General features: G+C 48.4%; 1 protein-coding gene and 1 long non-coding RNA gene across 4 annotated transcripts in view; one reads left to right on the top strand and one right to left on the bottom strand.

Moving 5' to 3' along the window:
- CLSTN1 (calsyntenin 1) overlaps positions 1 to 17,456 on the bottom strand; it is a 523,112-nt gene that overhangs the window by 69,969 nt on the left and 435,687 nt on the right. The window contains exon 1 of one of the 3 annotated variants that reach the window (XM_033432877.2): positions 7,272 to 7,604. The exons of 1 other annotated variant lie outside the window; for it this stretch is intronic. In XM_033432877.2, coding sequence (XP_033288768.1) covers positions 7,272 to 7,362 — 91 coding nt within the window. In that variant the 5' untranslated portion in view covers positions 7,363 to 7,604. Of the gene's footprint in view, positions 1 to 7,271; positions 7,605 to 17,456 lie in introns of those variants that run through there. One more of the 3 variants, XM_049712600.1, reaches the window with a different exon arrangement.
- On the top strand, positions 7,635 to 9,980 carry LOC125965098 (uncharacterized). The gene is made up of 2 exons (XR_007478600.1): positions 7,635 to 8,137; positions 9,006 to 9,980. It is a non-coding gene; the product is annotated as an uncharacterized LOC125965098 (long non-coding RNA).

The following is a 17,456-nucleotide window of genomic DNA, read 5'->3' as shown; positions in this document are numbered from 1 at the left end:
ACTGAGTATGCTCTGTCCTTCGCCAGGTGCTGGGGGACAGAGCAGAGTGTGCAGTCTCCGCCCCGAGGCCACCAGTGAATAAGTCTTGCAGTGGCGGGAGGGGGCTGCATCAGTGGGGAGGTGCCGCTGAGGAGGGCTGGGCCTCAGCTGCTTCATCTGAGAGGTGCCCAGAGGACCCAGGGCTCTGGCTAAAATCTCAGAGTCAGGCCCACAATCTATTAATACTCTGGCCACATTAAGTCTATCAAGACTCAGGACCAGTTTCCTGGGTGTGCCGGGCCCCATGCCTGGTTTAATGCTCTGCTGCCATCTTGAAATTCCCAATAATTTTTGAACAAAGGAGCCCCACACTTTGACTACGCAGCTGGTCCTATCAATATTCATCATTAACTACGTCTGAGATACACAAAATGAAATGTGACTGGATTCTGCATTTCAGATGGAATAAATTTTGCTCTTTAAAACTCACTTATTAGACAACCTCATACAAATCACTCAAGTTTTACACTATCTACAATTTGAGTTTATGACCTTCAATTTTTTTTTTCTTGGTGGTCCTTAAAATGAAAGTACTGTATTAATACTTTTAAGATTTAGGAAGAGCTCAGAATAAATATGTCTTCACTATACTTTAAGCAGGTATTAAAGATGACATTCATTTTTACTGTTTTAAAATTCACTTTCAATCTAAAGACATTTCTAAGTGTTTTATACTATGAATTGAAGATTGGGTAAATAACAAACGGTTTAATTAAAGAATAAATCAAAGGACCAGACAAACCAATTTACTTTAACAAAGTACTTTTTAGCCAATTAGTATTAACAAAAATGTAATGAATGAAGAAATGTCATTTCTAAACTAGTCATAGTTTAAGAATTCTAGTGTTTCTTACAATTCCTTTCATAAAGTTAAGCCCTAGATATTTACTCTGCTGTGACTAGGGTGTCCCCCAATCACTGGGTCTGCAGCATTGTACTAGCTCATCCCTCAGACCACAGGCAGAAATCAGGGCCTGGGGGATGGACACTTGGCCACAGATGCTCTCAGCCTTTCTTCAAGTGAGAGGTGACAAAAACAAAGAGCTGCATGGCTGGGTGCCTGCAAAGGTTTGAGGGATTGATAAGATTTAGTCCTAAGGAAAGCTGACTGAAGTCCCAAACAATGTTTTGAAGAAAACGGTTTCTTTGTGAGCTAGCAAGTGCCCAGGCTGAATGATCAATTGTCAGGGACGTGTGAAGAAACGTCTCTTTTACAGGGAAGGCTACTTAAGTGCAGAGGACAGACCTTTCAAAGCTCCTTTCAACTCAAAGTCTAATGTCCTGGGTAGAAATGATATGGGAGATAGGGGTGAAGGAAGGAGTTGGTTGGATGAAATGCCAATTTATCCCGAGAGCAGGAAAAAAAATCAGCAGCTTAGAAATGTCATAAGAAAACACTTAGACAACTGTGATATATGTATCTAATTAAAAAGATGCTCCTGGCAGTGATTATGGAGGTCAAGAGTGAATGTAGAATGGTGCAGCTCCTCTGGAAAACAGTTTGGTACCTCCTCAAAATGTTAAACATAGAGTTATAAGACTCAGCAATTCCACTCCAGTTATACACCCAAGAGAACTGAAAATGTATGTCCACACAAATATATGTCCAAGAGAACTGAACATGCATGTTCACAGCAGCATTATTCATAGTAGCCACGAAGTGGAAAACAACCCAAATGTCCATCAACTGATGCATGGATATATAAAACGTGGTCTATCCACATAGTATGGAATATTGTCTTAGTCTCTCTGGGCTCTATAACAAAATACCATAGACTGGGTGGCTAATAAACAACAGAAATGTATTTCTCACAGTCCTGGAGGCTGGGAAACCCAAGATCAAGGTGCCAGCAGATGCAGTGTCTGGTGAGTGCCCATTTCCTGGTTCATAGCCATCTTCCCATTGTATCCGCCGGTGGCAGAAGAGGCAAGGGAGCTCTCTGGGGTCTCTTGCACAGGGGCACGATCCCATTCGTGAGGGCTCCACCCTCATGACCTAATCACCTCCCCAAAGCCCCCACCTCAAAATACCATCACATTGGGGATTAGGTTTCAACATATGAATTCTGGAGGGACACAAACATTCAGTCTATAGCAAATATTATTCAGCTATAAGACGGAATGAGGCACTGATACCCACTACAACATGGATAAATCCTGAAAACATCATGCTAATTGAAAGAAGCTAGTCACAAAGGCCACATATTATAATGATTCCACTGATATGAAATGTCCAAAACAGGCAAATCCATAGAGATAGAAAGTAGATTAATGGTTGCCAGGGGAATTTGGAGTGATTCCTAAGGGATATGGGGTTTCTTTTGGGGGTGATGAAAATGTGCTGCAGTTAGATATTGGTGATGGGTGCACAACTCTGTGAATATACTAAAATCACTGAACTGCATACTTTAAAAGGGTGAATTTTATGGTATGTGAATTATATTTCAATAAATCTGTTTTTCAAATTAAAAAAGACTGGATGCAGGAAAGTCTTCTTTTGCCCTAAAACAGTAAGTTCCAGAAAGTACAGATCAAGGTAGACTTGAAGAGTAGCGGACTTGATAGGACAGTTCTTGTCACGAGAGAATGAGACTGGTTCAAAACATATTCATGGGCTTCCCTGGTGGCACAGTGATTAAGAAACCACCTGCCAATGCAGGGGACACAGGTTCGAGCCCTGGTCCGGGAAGATCCCACATGCTGCAGAGCAACCAAGCCTGTGCACCACACCACAACTACTAAGCCTGCGCTCTAGAGCTCGCGAGCCACAACTACTGAAGTCCGCGTGCCTAGAGCCCGTGCTCTGCAACAAGAGAAGCCACCACAATGAGAAGCCCGCGTACCACAATGAAGAGTAGCCCCCCCCCCGCAACTAGAGAAAGCCCGCGCACAGCAATGAAGACCCAACGCAGCCAAAATAATAAAAAATAAAATAAAATTCAGACATAACTGCTGCAAAGAAAAATTCCAGGAAAAAAAAATTCATGCTCGACCAAAGGTAAAAAAGAAACACACAGTTCTTCTTCTACCATGCCACTGCATACTTCTCAATGGGGTTCTGGAATAGAAGGAAGTTAACTTTCAGATGTATCTTATTGCTTTTTAAGAAGTTCTAAATTCCATGACTTTGAAGTAATTGAATCTTTGCCTAGAACTTTAAAAATAAAAAAGCCTTAGCAACATATCTTGTGGAAGTTTTTAATCTAATATCATCCTACAGCTGAATGAGAAAATGAACAAAAATCTCTCTAAAACATAGGGAAGAAAGGATCTATCAAATAGGGGACAACTGGATGCTGTGTCCCAACTCCTAGGTGGTGGTGACTCTATGGAAAAACGGGCACCTTGCATCAGGCTGACATGCGGGCAGGGCAGGACTGTCATAGTCTGAAGGTTCCTAACTCTGGCCTTTGCATAGCCTCTACTGGTGTCAAAATGTCACTTGTGAGGGTTTGGGGTTTTTTAAACAGTGCAAGAACATGACACTGCATAAATCATTTCCACCAACTTTGAATCTACATTCTGGAGATAGAACAGCTCTACTAAAAATCTAATATCACAAATCAATACCTTAAATTTCAATTATAAAAGATAAATTTCTTAAGTACCTCTGCTCTTACCAAATCATGACCAAAGTATATTTTTAAGAACGTAATGATCTAAAACCTCAATTAATCAGAAGGGGTGAGAAATAAGACTCAATGATTTTCAGAATAACCGAATCTCCTATTTTGTTTCAACTCTTATAAGCGAAAACTCTATCCAAAAAATTACATTTTCCTATCTTAGAAAGCAGTAACGAAAAAAATTCAATCCTTTTCTTTCATGTCTTAAATATTTAATATCCCTCAGGTTCCTCATCTTAAATGTTAAGAATTGGCTGAGTAAGCTTAACCAAGTCCTAAAACTAGTATCATGGAATTATAGCATTTTCTAATTCCAACACAAAAATGTTATCACATTTCATTAAAAATTCATTTATTGGTCATATTCCTCATACCTAAAACTTAATTAACTGCTTTTTTTGGCTCAAAAATCAAATAGTACTGACCCAGATAATGTATGATATGAATGCCTAAAACTTCCTTTTTAAAAAGAATTTCTAGGAAACTGTTTGGTTTTATGTTTTTTTTCCTGAGAGTAGGATGCAGCCAAAAGCTGGACTCCAGTTAACTGAGGGTTCCAGTTAATCGAGTCACGGCTCTTAAATCGGAATACATTCAGGATTATTAATACTTTATTATTTCTTTAGCAGTTATAGGTCTCGTGAAATAAATTTACTTTCAGCAATAAAAATGTTAAATTAAGTGTAATATTTAGGTCTACAATAAAATTATTTTTCCTCAAAGTTGCTTGTGAAAAACAAGGTAAGAAATTAAGCTTTCCCAAAAAGCTGAGAATTACAGTTTTTTTGAAAAATGAACTCGAAGTGGTAGCCACAGAGCTATAGCCGTCAAAGGCTGATACAGACTTTTATGATCTAATACTCCAATGCTGCAATCAACATAATGAATCCTTGAAAAATTACCTACTAATGAAGTCTTATATCCGTGTTGTAGAATTCAAGTTCCTTTATACTCTGTCTGTAATGCTTTTCTCAGTACGTAACACTTATCTGTCAGGTAAAAATTAGGATGTAAAGACACTACGCTGCCTAAACTGGAACAGAGTTATACATTCATTCACAAAACACTGAGTGCCTACTGTGTGCGGATACATATGTGAACAACACAGACCAAAATACCCTTCCACTTTGGGGCATATGTTCCAGTGAGGGGAGACAGGCAATAAACAGAATAAGTAAATAACAGAGCGTGTTAGAATGGGGTAAGTGCTATGGAGAAAAGAAAAAGTGAAGCAGGGGAGGGAGGATTCAGGGGTTCCGAGAGATGAAATTTCAACCAGGATGGTGAGGAGAGGCTCCACTGAGAAGTTTGTGCGCAAACAGAAAAGTAACAGTGAATGTTATCTATTGGTTTTGAAACGCATTACAAGATTGCATTTATTTTTATTTAATATTCATATAAGCTTTCTATTTTCTCTATTTCAGTTTTCTATTTCCCGATCACTGATGGACTGGAGAGAAGGAAGGCAGTACAGGGCATGCCAAGGAAATTTCTCCTAATGTTTTGGTTTACTTGATGTTTTTTGAGAACTACAGCTACAATTAAAGTGAAATTTAGGGTTCTCCATAAAACAACGAATTAATAGTCACAATGGAATTTATATTACAAAACCTCACATTCTCTCCTTGTTTATACGTTATCTTTCCCCCATTATTTTTAGAGGTAGCTACAGTATGAATGAACAGCAGTTACTAATGTCACACTGTTTTGCAGGATTAAAAATTCAGGTATTAATTGAAATGATCATCTTTTACAATTAGCCCACAGAAAGTGTCCCCACAAACTGCCTATTTAAATACAAAATTTATTTGTAACATCTCAAAATGAAATCGTTTTATTAGCATTTCATGGAACATTCATGAGACGTTTTTCTAACCTGCAAGCTGGAAAAAAAACAACAAATGCAATAGAATAACTGATGTTTAAAATGTGTTTTTATTTGGAAGACTAAGATTCTTAAGCATTATAAATGCACCAAGAAAAGCTTAGGGAAAGTTAGCAAATTACAAAGGACTCAAGCCCTCAACACGTCTTTCACATAAGATTTCTGTTAGTCCGCCATAATGAAGACATTTGATAGCTGAAATCTTCATTAATGCTAATGGACTAATTAATTAGCCCATTTGCTAATTCAATCATGAACACCAAATGCAGGTGAATGGACAAACTTAAGAAAATGTGGATTTTAACAAGAAATATTATCACTGACTAAACTAAATATACTTGAACTGTTCCCAAAATACCCAATCCAAGCACATATTTTTAAGCTGTGTGGGTTTTCCCCAAAAGAAGCAAACTTTGACATTTTTTCTTGGATCTATTAGACTTAGAGACCTCCATCCCACATCTGGAAAGAACATTTCAAACTTACCTTGATGTAAAATCAAACTGAGAACAATTAGCTACTTAGTGACTGAGACCTGAATTTGACAGAGTCAAAAGAATGTTAGAAATGAAATAAATGAAAGAAGTATTCAAAGTTTATCATCCTGGATGTGAAGAAAGGAACATACAACAAAACATGCACTTGCCTCTCCTGCCCTTTAATTTGTGAACACCATACCTCTCTTGATATGTCATGCCCAGAAAGAGAAAATGATAATTATTTTAAAAGCTTTGCTAAATTGAAATATGACCATTTCATTCGGCCTTCCATCAACCCTCCCTCTCTCAAAATTTCTGATTTAAAAAATCAGAAGGATAGATCCAAGCACTCTATAGACTACACCTAGATTACTTTGCTCCAAGGCCGAGGAAAATGTTTATGATTCCAAGAGCCACTCGGAAGCATATATCTGCAATGCGTAAGCTTTTCCTTGGCAAGATCAGTCAATATCAGAGAGCGTGTAACGCTGAAAAGATTAAGCGGTTGAAGGTTAAAACAACAACAAAACAATCGATTCACTAAGTAATATGTTTTGGCCAAGTAACCATAAAATAATTTCGGCCCTAAGGAATCAAAGAGGGGTTTCTCGTTTTTGCACGACCTAAATTACTGTCAGAAAAACTGCACCAAGGCGTCGGGGGTGGAGGAGAGGAAGATTTCTGACACCGGGTGAGACGACGGTCGTAAACCTCATCACAATTTCACCTTTGGGTGAAAAGGTGGGAGGGGAGCCAGAAGTTTCAGCCTCGGCTCGTTCGAAAACACGTTTAAAAGACCCTGGAAGGAGGCGGAAAAGGGCGCAGACGCCGCGTCCGCGGTAGAGCAGCAGCAGATAATCGGGATCTGGGGAAAGGATGCGGAGAAGTGGGCTCTTATGTAAGCACACACCAAAAATTGTGCGTGCAAACCCGGCCTGATGCACATCTCGGCACACAACACACGTACCCGGTATCTCACCCCAGGGATGCCTCCCCAGCCTGCGGGCGCTGCCGAGGAAGACTGACCGACACTTCGGCCCTTCTGCACGTCCCCCCAGATCCGCGCAGCTACCAACCCGGCGCGGGTGCGATGGGGGCGGCCAGCTTCCCCCCGGCGCCTGCAGCGCGCGTCCACAGCCTCTTGCACCGCGACCCAGAGCCGCGCGCCGGGCCCCGAACCCCGCGTCCCGACCCGGCTCCCGGCGCTCAGCCCCCGCGTCCCTACCCGGCCCCGACGCTTACCTCGCGCGGCCCAGACCCCGCCGCCGCACAGCAGCCCGGCCAGCAGCAGCCAGGCGGCCGGGGCCAGCGCGGGAGCAGGGCGGCGCAGCATCGCTCCGGCTCCCGGCGCTGCGGCCCGCCCCAGGCGGGAGCGGCAGGGACGCGCGCGGGGCGCCGAGCGGGGCTCTCGTGGCCCGAGGCCGGCTGCTTGGCGCTGCGGCGAGCACCAGGGTCCGAGGAGGCGCCGCCGCCGTGACGCTGGGCCGCGCGCTCGGGCCGCGGGCGCCCTCCCCTCGGCGCAGGAAGCGCTTCGCTGGAGGCAGAGGCAGCAACTAAGATGGCGGCGGCGCTCTCTCTCGGGTCCGGCGAGGGTACCCGGCCGGGGGCGGGGTGGCGGCGGGAGGGGCGGGGAGGGGAGCGACGGCGGGGTGGGGAGGGGAGCGACGGCGAGGCGCGCGCGCGGCGCCCCGGGGAGCGCGCGGGGCGTGGGGTGGGGGCGGGGCGCGCGGGCCTACGAACCCGCCGGCGGGGCCTGCAGCGCGCGCCCGCGGGGCCGCGCCGGGGATTTGGGCCCGAGAGAGGCTGGGAGAGGATCCGGGGGCTGCACCCCCCTGTCAGCTGCCGCAGCCGAGGGCATCAACTGCTCATCCCCACGCGCGCTCACAGGCCCCGGAGCCGAGCGAGAGCTACCCTGGGGCCCGTGCCTCCCCTTTCTCCCCTTCCCAACCCCACCCCAAGGAGTGCAGACCCCGCTGGAGGGTGCAGCCCAGGGCCGCTGAGCGCCAACACCCTGCGCCACTTGGAGCAAGTCACGTCGCCTCCCAGAACGTCGGTGCCCTCTTCTGCCAAGTGGCGGTGATGAGAGGGAGCTTGCGGGGTCGTGAAAGGTATTCAAGGAGACGAGGTCAGCGAAACGCGCTTTGTAAACAATCAAGGGCTGCGCAGCACGTGCTGCAGCGGTTCCAGCGCTGGGAGGGAGCTTGCTTGTTCCAAGTCCGTCCTGAATTTGTAACTCAGGATTCCTCCATTTGCTGAAGAAATCCGTCTGTGGCTTTTTAAAGGCGGGTTGTGCAGGTGACCCTTTCTAGATCTTAGTGTGATGCTAACGGTCCCTTAGAAATGCAGAAATCCAAATGGATGAAGAAGGGTCCCTTCAGGGCTCTTGGGTCCTCCTCTTTTCTTCCTGTCCTGGGGTCCCTACCTCCCCCCGACCCCTGGGGGCGCCTCACACTAGAGGAAAGGACCAGGACAGTCATGGATGGTCTCCTGAGTGCCAGGCACTGTGCCCTATGAGCCGACTTTATTGGCTTCATTTTGCAGAGAAGGAAACTCAGGAGAAATGACTTCCCTAGTTGAAACAAATACTGTAAAAAGATCAGCCCTCAAGGACAGGGCTGGCATTAAGGAGACACCCACAGCAAAGGTTAAACGATAAAATGTTAATTATTCAAGACTCTGCTGGAAGAGCTATCAAAGGTGATTCACCGCACAGTGATTGCCCTTGGCCCTGTTTGCTGAGAGGGTCTAACCGGCTGGTGGGCTTTGTGGAGACGGCTTTGTCGAGACCAGCTTGGGATGGGGTGAGGGAGGGTGGGCAGGCAGCCTGGGAGGCTGGGAGGAGAATGAGTCACTCAGTTTGTGGAGAGCAGAGGACTTATTTAGGAGAGTAGTGGGTGAAGAGCCCAGAAAGGTAGATCGAAGCCATTGTGAGGTGCCTTAAATGTCAGGATGAGGGATTTGGACCTAATCCTACAGGCCACAGGAAGACCTTGGACAGCAGTGAACAGAGGTGTGATGTGACCTTGGAGGGAGTTTCAAAGCAGTCTGCGATGGAATATGCTCTTCCCTGTCCTTTGTCCCTCAAAATCATCCTCCACCAAAGCCTGAAGACTCCACATCTCATCCCCCTGCCCATCCCGCCCCTGAGTCCAAGAGGACTAGACTCCCTTGGATAGACCCCTCCCCCAGGCACCTGCCTGGCCCCCCATTTGCCATCTCCAAGCCATGCCCCCCACTCCTTCTCTCCAGCACTGCAGTCATCCTCTCCGGGTGTTGCTGTTGCTTCCGGGCCTTCCTGGTTCCCAGTGGCTCCCTGCTGCCACCTCATCAGGCCCAGACAGCTCTGCTGGGCTTCCCACCCCTCATGCCTGGGCCCCACCCAGCTGACCTCAGGGCCCACTGTCTCACCACTCTCTGAGTTCAAGTTCATTCCTTCCCAGGGGCAGCATCACATAGTACACCATCCCCAACCTTTGCCCTGAGCCTCAGGTCCTACCAGTGCACTTTCTGGGCTGCCTCCTCCAGGAAGTCCTCTGGACTATCAGGCCCTCGCTCCCCAAACCCACATGCTCTTAACCCAACAATCCAGGCTTCGTAATCTGCTACTTTGTGCTGTTGATTGACTACTCCACATGTGTCCTCTTCTTCTCCACACTATTCTAGTGGGAAGGACCCAGATGGTACAGTCAGACAGCACTGGATAGGAATTCTGGCTTCTGCTACTACGAATGACCTTGGACAAGTTACAGAACCTTCTGAATCTCTTTCCTCACCTGTGAAATGGGATAATGATACCTATTTCCCAGAGTTGTGAGAATTAAATGAGATGATGCAATTAAAGTGCCTCCTAGAGACTAATATACAATAGGTCTAAACCTATGGTAGTTTCTTCTTTTCCTTCGAGCTCCTAGCGTACTGCTGAACATACAGTAGGTCCTCAATAAACACTCGAACTAAATGAATTGCTGAGTTAGTTTTTTATTATTATCATGCAGATCACATCTCAGAGAGTAAAAAACATAGCCTGTAGGTTTCCAGGGACCTTGGAGATTTACAAAACATAAAATCAGAAAGGCATAATCTCAGAACTATGTTTTGAGTCAATAGGCTGATGCCAAGAGGGAAAATGTATTCAGTTCTATAAGCAACACAAACTGAAGCTCTTTGGTGTCTGGAATCCTGATCCCTTTATCTTCTCACCCACTCTGTCCCTTAGAGAAACAGAGAGATAGATCTAAGCAGGTCCAGCGGCAGGTGGGCAGGCAGGCGGCCCCAGAGCTCAGTGCAACCTGCACACGCTGAGATATTGCCCATAGGACAGTTAGTCCAGCTGCAAGGCTCAGCTTGAGTGTGTTGGAAGCCAGGGAAACCAGTGAACTCAGTCTCTGGTTGGCCTGACGATAGCCTCAGCATATTGGCACTTTTCAGAGGTCTCCACGTGATGGAGTAGTTAATCCTCAAAATGGCCCTGAGATGGGGATCGATCCAAGCTGAGGCTATGGGTAGCAGAGAGGGTCCTTGCCTGAGCCAAGCCAGCTGCTGACTCAGCAGCAGCTCTGGGAGCCCTGGAGCGGGGGAAATGAGGCACCACCCAGGCCCATCCTTAGGCGGCGACTGGGAGGTTGAGCCGGTGGCTTTGTCAGCCAGGCAAGGAAGACTTGATCTTTTGAACGTATAGTCAGCCCGTCTGTGCAGTAAGTAGAGAGGACACAGAATTTCCATGGTGCCACATCTTTTGAAATGGCTTTTGCTAATAACAATAGCCTAAGCTTTCTACCTGGAAGTGACATATTACTTATGCCTCCAGCAACTCTTTCCAGAAGGTACTTTTATGGTTCCAGATGAGAAAATGTAAAATTTGCTCAGCTCATTGCCAGAAAGAAGGACACCTGGGATTCAATTTCATGTCTGAGCCCAAACGATGCCTTCTCCCTACAGGAAATTACGCCCAAGATGCAAAAAAAAAAAGCCCTGCACGGGATCCCACAACTTGGAGCCAGCCTGCCTCTTCACGTCAGACCCTCCAGCTGTCCGAGGTCCTGGGAGGCATTCCTCATCCAGGCTGGGGTTCCTCACCGGATTGTTCATTCCCAAGTCCAGAGTAGAAACGGATGAAATGAAGGCTTATGCAGGAAGGCTCTTTGCCAGAAGGCCGAGTCCTTCTCTGGTAGGCGGGTTATTACTATTAACACAGCATGTGCTGCTCGGCCAGTGTTTGTGGAACCGAAGCTGGAGGCAGGCAAGCCATCGTTGTGGCCGCTCTCCTAATGATGTTCTTGGGGGAAAACCCACTTCAGGGCTGCGTGGGAGAAGGTTGTGAGAATCTTGATGAGAGCGACAGATAGGACTAAAACCACAGCCCCAGCACCACCACCAGGGTTTCCCGAGGCCCTGGAAGCCAGGAGGTCTGGCCCCATCACTGCCTTCTGGTGGCCTGGCCAGGTCACTCCATTGCCGTTAGAAGGGGTAATTAATGAGGGACGAGACGACGTGTGCTTAAGAGCAGGAACTCTGGTGGGACAAACCTGGGTGAAACCCATATCTGTCCGCTTCCTTCCCTTTTATAATATTTCCATTTAATCTTTTTTTTTAATTTATTTATTTTTGGCTACCCTGGGTTTTCGTTGCTGCGCACGGGCTTTCTCTAGTTGCAGCGAGCGGGGGCTACTCTTCGTTGCATTGCGCGGGCTTCTTAGTGTGGTGGCTTCTCTTGTTGTGGAGCATGGGCTCTAGGCGCGTGGCACTCTAGTAGTTGTATCACGTGGGCTCAGTAGTTGTGGCTCACGGGCTCTAGAGCGCAGGCTCAGTAGTTGTGGTGCGCGGGCTTAGTTGCTCCACGGCCTGTGGGATCTTCCCGGACCAGGGCTCAAACCCATGTCCCCTGCATTGCGCCACCAGGGAAGTCCCTCCATTTAATCTTATAGGATTATATTAAATATTGGCATGGGTCCAAAGTCAAATCTAGAAAGCAAGATGCTCAGAGGAGTCTAGTTCCATTCCTGTCTCTTCCTTCCTGTCCCCTCCTCCCCTTGAAGATGACCATTTTGTCTTTTTTGGCTTATCCTTCTATTGTGGGAATTTTTTTTAATGCAAGTGAATATTTAGATATGTCTCTCCCTTTCCTAGATAAAAAGCAGCCTATCACGGGACTTCCCCGGCAGCCCAGCGATTAAGACTCTGCACTTCCACTGCAGGGGGCACGGGTTCGATCCCTGGTCAGTGAACTAATATCCCCCATACCATGCAGTGCGACGGGGGGTGGGGGGGGGGGGAAAGCAGCATATCGCACCAGGTGTTCTGCATCTTGATTTTTTTCACTTAGTAAAATATCCTGGAGATGGTTCCATCTCAGTATACAAACAGAGTCTTCATTCCTTTTCACAGATGCGTAGTACTCCCTCGTGTGGCATAATATTGTAATATAATAAGAAATCCATATTTGGCCTTTGTCCCCAGATCCTAGCACAGAGCTCCTAAATCCCTTGGAATTTCCTGGGTGATAGGAGCATCTTTTGTTCTAATGAGGTGACTCTTGGTGGGCTCCTGGATAGTTTCAGGATGAGGGCCAGTCACCAGAAAGACCAAGCCGTGATTAGAAGCTTGGAAATTTCAGCCCCACTCTGCCCCAACCTCAGGGAGAAGAAGGGGGCTGGAGATTGAGTTAATAATCAATCATGCCTACATAATAGGGCCTCCATAAAAATCCCTGAACTACAGGATTCGGCGAACTTCTGGGCCATTGAACATACCCACTTGCTGAGAGAGTGATGCACCCCAACTGCACAGGGACAGAAAGCAGCTCCTGTACTCGGGACCTTTCCAGATCTTGATCTAGGGACGTTTCCATCTAGCTGTTCATTTGGATCCTTTATAATATCCTTTATAATAAACTGGGAAAGGGAAGTCGGGTGTTTCCTCGAGTTCTGTGGGTCATTATATCAAATTATTGAAACTGAAGGGGAGGGTCACAGCCAGATCAGACAAGTGTGGGTAACCTGGGGACCCACTACCTGCGATTTGCAAAAGAAGTAGAGGCAGGTGGGGCTGAGCCCTAACTCGTGGGGTCTGCACTAACTCTAGGTAATTAGTAGATTAAGTTCATTTGTAGGACACCCAGTTGATGTCCACAGAGAATCAGAGAATTTTTGGTGTGGAAGACCCACACATTTGGTGTCAGAAGTGTTGTGAGTAGAGGGGACTTCCCTGGTGGCACAGTGGTTGAGAGTCCGCCTGCCGATGCAGGGGACACGGGTTCATGCCCCGGTCTGGGAAGATCCCACGTGCCGCAGAGCGGCTAGGCCCGTGAGCCATGGCTGCTGAGCCCGTGAGCCACAACTACTGAAGCCCACTAAGCCTAGAGCCCATGCTCTGCAACAAGAGAAGCCACCATGATGAGAAGCCCGCGCACCGCAACGAAAAGTAGCCCCCGCTCGCTGCAACTAGAGAAAGCCTGCGCACAGCAGCAAAGACCCAATGCAGCCAAAAGTAAAATTTTTAAAAAAAGAGGTGTTGTGAGTAGAGAAAGAGTTTTCCTTCCTGCGGACACACTGGAGTTTATTTCATCAGTTCCCTAATGATGTGTTGTTTCAAGTCTTTTGCTTTTACAAAGAGTGAGGCAGTGAGCCTTTTTGTATTTTTGCCAGTTGTACTGGTTTCTCCCTCTGTGGCCTTGGGTAAGGTTCTCTACCTCTCCAATCTCTGTATCTCCATCTGTAACATGGAGATAAGTCAGTGCCCACCTCCCTGGGTGGATGTGAGGGATAGAGGAACCCACGCACGACATCAGCTGTTATCATTATTCATTTCTGTCCATGGCTCGGGGCTTTACGTCTCTCTGGAAGTGGCAGAAACCCTGACTTAGGAAGGGGCATTCCTGTGGTCTCCAGAGACTCGGCTTGGGGCGCATGGGTTTGGGTTAGACTCTCTCCAAAGCTTTCTATAGCTCTCCACTTGCAAAGGAACCAGGAATTCCCACACATGAAGCATCGGCTATCTCTGGCTGGTGAAATTTTCCAGGAAAGGAAAACTCACCTTGACACAGAAGCCACGCAGCTCACTTTTGCACCCCCAAAAGTGACAGAGATTGAGCTTTCCTGCTTATCCTCACTCCCAAAGTTAACACACAGCCTTTTCTCCTCTCTTTGGATGGGCTGCCAGGGGATGCACGCGTGCCACTCACTTCTGCGCCATGGAGAGGAGGGGTGGCTTTTTTTTTTTTTTTTTTTTTTTGGCGGTACGAGGGCCTTTCACCGCCATGGCCTCTCCCGTTGCGGAGCACAGGTACCGGACGCGCAGACCCAGCAGCCACGGCTCACAGGCCCAGCCTCTCCGCTGCATGTGGGATCCTCCCGGACCGGGGCACGAACCCGTGTCCCCTGCATCGGCAGGCGGACTCTCAACCACTGCGCCACCAGGGAAGCCCGAGAGGAGGGGTGGCTATTTTATTCTGCAGCACCAATCATACACCCAATACGCTATACACACACACCACATATGGGCAAACGTGGTCCCTCTGAGGGCACACAAGCCAAATATGATGTGCCCTGTCTGCATACAACACGCTGATGGAAAGGACTAGACTGGGTTTCCAGGGAGGAGGGAAAGGCGAGGGCAGAAACTGCCCAGAGGAAACACGGCCACTGTTTGGGCACAGTGGAAACAGCACCAAACTTGGGTTCTATCCGTAGCTCCATCATATTTCCTAGAATTACGAGGGAGGTTGCAGAATAAGTGGTTAAAAAAAATGGGAAGGTTGACTTACTCACACGGTCTTACTTCAGATATACCTGGGTTCCGATTACTAGCAGAAAAGACCAGACAACCTAGATACTCTGAGCTTCAGTTTCCTCATCTGTAAAATGGTCATCATCACCATCGTCATCATCATCAACCTCCTTTAGATTTTTTTTTGGCCACGACATGCAGCATGCAGGATCTTAGTTCCCCGACCAGGGATCAAACCTGTGCCCCCTGCAATGGACGCTCGGAGTCTTAACCACTGGACCGCCAAGGAAGTCCCATACCTCCTTTAGATTATTGTGCGGATCAAGTGAGAGAATGCATATGAAGAGTTTAGCTCAGTCTGAGACATATTAGATGCTCAGTTAGTGGTAACTGCTCCCACGATGATGACGATGGTGCTGATGGTGTATATGAGTGTACTTGAGATGTCTAAGGAGTTGATGATGGTTATAATAACTACTTTCATGCAGCCCTTTAGATTTTGCATCTGTTTAGCATACTTCCTTTCTCAAGGGCATCTGATGCGTTTGGGACTCACAGCAACCTCCCTCATAGGGGTTTTTATTTAACTGATGGGAAGCAGGAGTTCAGAGAGGTTGAGTGACTTGCCAAGACCGTGCAGCATAGAATTAGCAGAGGTTCCTCTGGCATTTTTGTGTTTTTTCCTGGACCAGCAAATGACAATAAAAATCAAGAGCCCGATTTCAGAAACTCTGGCTCCTTCAAGGCTCCCGTTCATTTAATTGCTCAGGGATACCTTTTTCCCCTCCTTCCTCATCTGTGTAGCAGGGATTAATCACCCCCAGAAATCAAGAAATAACGAGCATGACTCACATGGCGAGCGTTTGCTGTGCAAGAAGCATTCTGTGCATTGTCTGATTTCAACGCTGGCAGCGATCACACGCAGTGAATACCATGATTATCATGCTTTTACAGAGGAGGACGCTGGGGCTGAGAAAAGTCAAGTAATTTGCCCCAAGGTCACAAAGCTCAGTGGTAGAGCTGAGCTATATCTGTCTGGCCGTAAGCTGAAGCTCTTACCGACAACATCACTAGCTCCCAGAAACTGCTCTGATGGTGAGAGTTTCTGCAACACCAGGAAAAGTCAGAGGGGCATCCGGACGGGAGAACTGCTTGGCTGACCTCCATCCTGTCCAATACCTCTTGCAGCTCTGGGAGCTCCTGGTATGGTGGATGCATGGTCAGGATTGGCACTGGGTCAGAGCCCTAGGCATCTTCAGGGCCCAGAAGATCACAGCAAAGCCACAGGGCAGGTGCTGCCCCCTTCCCTGTTCGGCAGGCAGGAGGGACCAGGGGAGGCCTAGGGAGGGGCTTCTGCTGCCGCCCCTTTGTGCCCTCCCTTAGGGCCTCTTGTTTCCAGTCACCCCTGGGCCTCAAGGGGCAGCAGGAAGCCCTTTCTCCTCTCCCCTGCTGGCCTCAGTTGCTGCGCTGGGCTTCCAGCATCTGAAGGCATTGATTTAGGGGATGCAAATGAGGAAGCTGACTGTCAGAGGCAGACAGTCTCCCCGACACCAACGCACGGACCAACCGCAGAGAGGACCCAAGAATTCTCAATGAGCCCTGCTGTGGCTGGCTTAGCAGGAGCCAGGCAGGAGGCCCAGCACAGCCTGGGAAAGGCAGACAAGCAAATTTCAGGAAGGCGCTGGAGCGAGAAGGGCCTCCCTCGCCCTCCACCCAGGCCCTGGGGGGCAGGGGCACCCTAGTGGCCTGGAGGGGAGGGGAGGGGGCCAGCTGAGGAGTCTGTTAATCCGACTCCCACCCTGGTCCCCCACAAGCCCAGCTAGGAGCCCGGATAGATGGGCGAGGAAAGACTACCTGAACCGCAGGCCACAGGCTCAGTCCATTCCTGTGTCCCTGGGGCAAGACCTGGGAGCTAGAAGGAAGGAAGAAGCAGACGGGCGGCCAAGTATGAGCACAGGGAGCCCCAGACGCGCGGCGGTGGGTGGGGGAGGTGGAGGCTCTGCAGGGCGCTGGCTGGGCCGGGGGTGCCACGTGTTAGGATAGAAGCTCCGGCTGGCTGCCAGCAGGCCCGAGCAGGGCACCTTGCAGCTGAAGGAGGCAAGCACGGGCAGAGGAGGCTCCAGAAAGCTGTCCCTGGGGCTGAGGAAACACAAGGCCGCCTGCGTGCGGAAAGGGCAGAGGAGCTTGTATCTGCCCTTCTGAGGAGGGTTGCCATCTGTCCCCGGACTTGACCACCACCTCAGGAATAAGGACGAGAGATCCCAGCACCAGGCCTCAAGTTTCCAAAGCCGAACCCATCCTGCCCCAGGCCCCAAACAGCTGCCACTTGCATGTGAGTCATGCCCTAGTCACCAGACTCTCTGCCATCCTAGTTGGGGGGGGGGGGGGTCAGCCAAAGCCCCCGTGTCAGGACTTGTGGAAAGCTCTGGATTCCTCACTCCTTCAACACCCTCATCCTGCCCACAGCTCCAAAGGCCAGCCTGGTGCCTGGCTCTGGACGGGCTCCAACTAGGGTGCCTGCCAAGCATCCCCCCTCCCCGAGTTTCCCCCCCAGCTCCCCTCGGAGCAGGGTGAAGGGGAAACGGATGTTAATTTGCTCGTCTTTGCTAATTTGAAAAGGAGCATAAACAGCAGAGCGCAGCCGCACGGCCCTGCTGAGGGTATAGTTTAGGTCCAATTATGTGCTATTAGTCCATTTGCTCA

This window comes from Orcinus orca, chromosome 1 (assembly GCF_937001465.1).
Source record: "Orcinus orca chromosome 1, mOrcOrc1.1, whole genome shotgun sequence".
Taxonomy (NCBI): Eukaryota; Metazoa; Chordata; class Mammalia; order Artiodactyla; family Delphinidae; genus Orcinus; species Orcinus orca.
Note: the sequence above shows the minus strand (reverse complement) of the source record. Positions and strands in the feature narration are given on the sequence as shown.